General features: G+C 46.1%; 1 protein-coding gene across 1 annotated transcript; it reads left to right on the top strand.

The window, feature by feature from the left end:
- Positions 1 to 3682: 3682 nt before the first annotated feature.
- On the top strand, positions 3683 to 5940 carry LOC310810339 (GTPase IMAP family member 9-like). The gene is made up of 3 exons (XM_083678052.1): positions 3683 to 3751; positions 4047 to 4754; positions 5138 to 5940. The coding sequence occupies exons 1-3, from the start codon at positions 3736 to 3738 to the stop codon at positions 5143 to 5145; spliced, it is 732 nt and encodes a 243-aa protein (XP_083534178.1). The 5' UTR covers positions 3683 to 3735; the 3' UTR covers positions 5146 to 5940.
- The last annotated feature ends 275 nt before the right edge of the window (positions 5941 to 6215 follow it).

Genomic DNA, 6215 nt, shown 5'->3' with positions numbered 1-6215 from the left:
CTGCAGCAACAGCACCCTCTGGTGGTACTAATGAACAACACACAAGGAAAAGGCATATTCCAAACTGCTGTGACAAATATTACTTACTATTTAATTAGCCAGCAAAGAAACAACAAAGAAACGTACAGGAGGAAAATAACAACAATATCAGTCAAGTCAAATTGTATACAGCATAATTCCTACATCAAATACAATTCAGTGTACTTGACACACATAATAAAATAAAATAAAACGGTAAAAAAACAGCATTTGAGGTTTAGGCGGCTGTTCTATAGTGTGTCATGTAGGGTGAATTATAACATACTACCAGTGGTACAACATTACATTAAGAGACTCTGACATCATCTTCCTCCACGAAGCTGAACTGACTTCACGTTATTAACTTGACTTACACTTTGATCTGGGGCAGAACTCCGCACGTCCTCATCTGTTCCACGACATGAGAGAGAAAGGGAGGAAAAGTTTCTTGTTTTGATATAAAAAGTTGCTGGGAATCGGGAATCAGAAGTTGTTTCTGCTTATCGAGTCTTTGACGACACACCTACGTACAAAGTAATTAATTAAAAAAACTTCATCGCAGAAATTATGTTTTTTAAACGTAGAAAATATATTTCGTGAGGGGTTTGCGGCAGGAAATAGTGTTGGTGATAAGGGGGGTAAAGACAATGTTTGACATGACCTGTTAAACAAGCATTTCTGGTGACTTTTGGAGGGATAATAATCGTGGTTAGTGTGGTTAGTGTGGTGTGTGGTTAGTGTGGTTAGTGGTTAGTGTCAGGTATAACGTCCTCAGTAGCACTGGGATCTAGAGCATCGTCAGAGAGGTCAGGTATAACGTCCTCAGTAGCACTGGGATCTAGAGCATCCTCAGAGAGGTCAGGTATAACGTCCTCAGTAGCACTGGGATCTAGAGCATCCTCACAGAGGTCAGGTATAACGTCCTCAGTAGTACTGGGATCTAGAGCATCCTCAGAGAGGTCAGGTATTTCCTCTACAGGGGAACGAGACTCTGATGGAACCTCAGACAGGTGAAGCACCACTTCCGTCGGTGAGCTGAGCTCCAACATCACCTGAGACAGGTCAGGTGGTACCTCCTCCGTAAGGACCCTGGGATCTAAGCCCACGACAGACAGGTCTGGGAACACGTCCTCTGAAGTGCTGGGATCTAGTATCGCAGTAGAAAGGTTATTTACCACGTCCTCCCCGGGGACACTGGGATCTAGCGGTGCACCAGACAGGACAGGTGACTCCTGTGGAGGGAGGCGGGGCTCCTGATTGACAGCAGACAGGTGTAGCACCACCTCTGTGGGAGAACTGGGCTCTGAGATGTTCTCCTAGGCTGTGATGAGGTGAGGTGGAGGCTCTCTCATTGGCTGGACGCCTGTCTCACTCTGGGGCAAAACTCCGCACGTCCTCATCTGTTCTACGACGTGGGAGAAAACGGTAAGAAAAGTTTCTTGTTTTGATAAAAAGTTGCTGGGAATCGGGAATCAGAAGTTGTTTCTGCTTATCGAGTCTTTGACGACATATCTACGTACAAAGTCGTTCATTAAAAAAAAGTTCATCGCAGAGATTATGTTTTTTAAGCGTAGAAAATATATTTCGTGAGTGGTTTGCGGCAGGAAATAGTGTTGGTGATAAGGGGGGTAAAGACAATGTTTGACATGACCTGTTAAACAAGCATTTCTGGTGACTTTTGAAGGGATAATAATCGTGGTTTGTGTGGTCAGTGCGAGTGAAAAGAGAGGCTCAGGATGACTGGACCGGAGCGGAGCTCCGACGTTAACAGATACAGTATTTGGTTTAATAACTCAATTCAATGACATGGTCTCTAATCATACAACTCAATGTATGTTTGTAGAGCAGCAGCAGAGAGACAGAATAAACAAATGTCTCTTGTTTAAGCATTTCGAAATATTAAATATGGATAAAGGAAGCACAAGTTATATGTAACTATACCTGGGAATAAACATTTAATAATCTAAATGTATAATTTGTGTTAAGGGTTTGTAATTCTTCATTAATCTTGCTGCACTGTATAGTGGACACATAATGGACTGAACCCAAATGTTTCCACAAGATGTTGGAAACATTCCTTTGAGATTCTGGTCCATGATGACATGATTGCATCACGCAATTCCTGCAGATTTTTCAGGTGCACTTTCAAGCTGTGAATCTCCCGTTCTACCACATTCCAAAGGTGTTCTAATGCACTCAGATCCGGTGACAGGGAAGGCCACTGAAGAACACTGAACTCATTGTCATGTTCATGAAACCAGTTTGAGACGACTTTTGCTTTGTGACATGGTGCATTATCATGCTGGAAGTAGCCATTAGAAGATGGGCCAATTGTGGCCATGATGGGATGCACATGGTCAGCAACAACACTCAAATAGGCAGTGGCATTCAAGCGATGATTGATTGGTATTTACGGGCCCAAAGCGTGCCAAGAAAACATTCCCCACCCCATTACACCACCTCCACCGTGAGAAGGTGTACAGGTGTTCCTCCACCATGAGAAGGTGTACAGGTGTTCCTAATAAAGTGCTCAGTGAGTGGATATATATATAAATATATATATATATATATATATATATATAAATATATATATATATATCCATGTTGTTGTCCATATGCTGGTTCCTAGGTATCTCTATAGGGACGACAGTGATGGTTCTGATAGCTCCGGGGTGCCCCCTCGTCCCCCCCCCTTCCTCCCTGGAGAGGAAGCCATTTCTCCCATATGCAGATTCCACCCCGGCTCCTCTCAAACAACACGTCTGCCAATGTCCTGGCTCACTGTAGACTGACTAGGCCTAGTGTTAGGCCTGACTAGGCCTAGTGTCACTCCATTCCTTGTAAAAACACAACTTCAAGCTCATCATAGATGTGAGGTGTTTTTGACAGTGTGGATTTAAGGACCTTTGGATGCTGTGTTGCAGTAAAACCTGTCCATGGCAGCACAGACACCGATACTGAAGTCCACTGATTGATTCTACCGGACGCGCTGGTTTCAACAGGTGAGGCAGAGGGTCCAGCAGAGGGAGACATTTCTCCCATATGCAGATCCCAGCACCGGTCTCCTGTCAGGCAACATTGCCTGGTGGTTGTGACGCCACTCACATAGCCGGCTGTTCCACTGCACCGTGTTCTGATAGTCATCATATTGTCTGGGTTTTACTGCTGTTATTGTGTTCGTGGAACTCTGAACCTCTGGACATAGGAGGCTGATGTACATGAATCACATCTCAGACTGGATGGTACAGTGTTGTTGAACAATGACATTATTTTCTTTCTACTGCAGGAGTGATTGGATGTTCCAGGGTGCATGAGAGAGAGAGAGACAAGGGTAGAGAGAGAGGGGGGTGGAGAGAAAGGGGTAGAGAGAGAGAGAGAGAGAGAGAGAGAGAGAGAGACACAGAGAGAAGGGTAGAGAGAGAGAGGGGGGATAGGGAGAGAGAGAAGGGTAGAGAGAAGGGGGGAGAGAGGGGGGGTAGGGAGAGAGAGAAGGGGGGAGAGAGAGAGGGGGGGTAGGGAGAGAGAGAAGGGTAGAGAGGGGGGGTAGAGAGAGAAAGAGAGAGAGAGAAGGGTAGAGAGAGAGAGAGGGGTAGAGAGAGAGAGAGAGAGGTGGGTAGGGAGAGAGAGGGGGGGTAGGGAGAGAGAGGGGGGGTAGAGAGAGAGAGAGGGGGGGGGAGGTAGAGAGAGAGAGAGAGACTGGACTGTGGAGAGACTATTATGACCACCTATTCAGGTAAACACTATGCTTTGTACACCATGAACTTTGACAAAGATATATTTATTGATTTGAGGGATTATACATTTGGATTTTATAATAATCATTCATTCATCATTCTGAGAGATATTTTCTGACATAATACTGTTGTGATTTCAATGATCAGTTTCACAAATGCAATCCAGTGTACAGACTAATGAAACCTAAATACATGTGAAATAACTTATTATAAATAATACCCCAAATATGTTAATAAAACACTGAATCATTGTGTTGAGATTTAGCTGATTAAGTGGTGTTTATTTCATACCAGGTGACTCCCTCCATCTCTCAGAGATGAGGATTGTGCTGCTGGGATACAGAGGAGCAGGGAAGAGTTCAGCAGGAAACACCATCCTGGGCAGATCGGAGTTTGACCTGAGGAGAACTGCTCAGTGTGTGAAGATAGGGAAGGGAGAAGCAGCAGGGAGGCAGGTCACTGTGGTCGACACTCCAGGCTGGTGGAAGAATTTCCCTGTAAAGGAGACACCAAATGTGGTTAAACAGGAGATCGTACGCAGTGTGTCTCTGTGTCCCCCAGGACCTCACACTCTCCTCCTGGTCATACGGGGGGTTGATTCATTCACAGAGGAAGACAGAAGACATGTACAGGAACACCTGGAGCTTCTCGGAGAGGGAGTCTGGAGTCATACTATAGTGCTGTTCACCTATGAGTACAGTCTGGGAGACACAACTATTGAGCAGCACATTGAGAGAAAAGGGAAGGCTCTCCAGTGGCTTGTTGAGAAATGCGGGAACAGATATCATGTCCTCAACACTAACAACAGGGCTGATGTTACTCAGGTCACAGAGCTGCTGGAGAAGATAGAGGAGATGGTGGCAGGAAACAGAGGAGGCCATTATGAGATGAAGAGAGAGATAGTAGAGAAGATAGAAGAGAGAAGGAAGGCAGAGGAAGAGAGAATCAAACAGAGACTGATGAAGGTGCAGCAACAGAGAGAGAGCCTCAGATCACTAAAGGGTGAGTTTGATTCAGTCTATGCTTTGTGTCCTGTGATAATTCTACTGTGTTGCATGCAGTATACGCCAGCAACAGTGGCACAAGTCATAATACTGTATGGGTTTTACTGCTGTAATTGTGTTCATGACACACAGAGAAAAACAGTTTTCATTATATATCAAGATGTGTTTACAGTAAATAATACACAACCCTGCCAGAAACACTTTTAGTACTTCTATTTTATTTTATTTTATTCAATTTAAAACTTATTGTTGCACTACTCTGTGGCACTGTCACTTTTGCATTTCACTGTATACTTGTATGCACGTGACAAATAAAGAATCTTGAATCTTGAATCATTGTGAGACAATTAACCTTTATGTGTGACCTCTGTGGTAATGAAGACCTTTGAGCGCCTCGTGCTCACCCACCTCAAGGCCATCACCAACCCCCTCCTCGACCCACTGCAGTTCGCCTACAGAGCCAACTGGTCTCTAGACGACGCAGTCAACATGGGACTCTACTTCATCCTCCAGCACCTAGACTCCCCCGGCACCTATGCCAGGATCCTGTTTGTGGACTTCAGCTCTGCATTCAACTCCATCTCCCAGCTCTTCTCCAGGACAAGCTATCCCAGCTAAGCGTGCCTGAGCCCACCTGCAGGTGGATCACTGACTTCCTGACAGACAGGAAGCAGCAGGTACGGCTGGGCAAGCTTGTCTCTGAGCCCCGGACCATCAGCACCGGAGCCCCACAAGGCTGTGTGCTCTCTCCTCTACTCTTCTCCCTCTACACAAACAGCTGCACCTCTAGCCACCCTTCTGTCAAACTCCTGAAGTTCGCGGATGACACAACCCTCATTGGATTAATCTCCAATGGGAATGAGTCCGCCTACAGAGAGGAAGTTGACAGCCTGGCTTCCTGGTGCAGCCAGAACAACTTGGAGCTGAACGCCCTAAAAACTGTAGAGATGGTAGTAGACTTCAGGAGAAGCCCAGCCCTAACCGCCCCCCCCCATGGTGGAGTCATTCAGATTCCTGGGGACAATCATTTCACAGGACCTCAGGTGGGCGGAGAACATCACCTCCACCATCAAGAAGGCCCAGCAGAGGATGTTCTTCTTGCAGCAGCTGAAGAATTTCAACATGCCGCAGAAAGTGATGGTCGAGTTCTACACGGCCATCATTGAGTCCATCCTCAGCTCATCAATCACCATCTGTTTCACTGCCTCCACTGCCAAGGACAAAGGCAGATTGCAGCGGACCATTTGGTCAGCCGAGAAGGTCATCGGCTGCAACCTGCCATCTCTCCTGGACCTGTTCTACTCCAGGACCAGTAAGAGAGCAGGAAAGATCACAGCTGACCCTTCCCATCCTGGTCACCACCTCTTCCAGAGACTTCCATCCGGCAAAAGGTTCCGGTCAATCAAGACTAAAACCTCGCGCCACCTGAACAGTTTCTTCCCCATGGCATTGGGGCTCA

Source organism: Argentina silus (genome assembly GCF_951799395.1).
Source record: "Argentina silus genome assembly, chromosome: 10".
Lineage (NCBI taxonomy): Eukaryota > Metazoa > Chordata > Actinopteri > Argentiniformes > Argentinidae > Argentina > Argentina silus.
The sequence above is the reverse complement of the archived record's forward strand: the minus strand, read 5'-3'. Positions and strand labels throughout refer to the sequence as shown.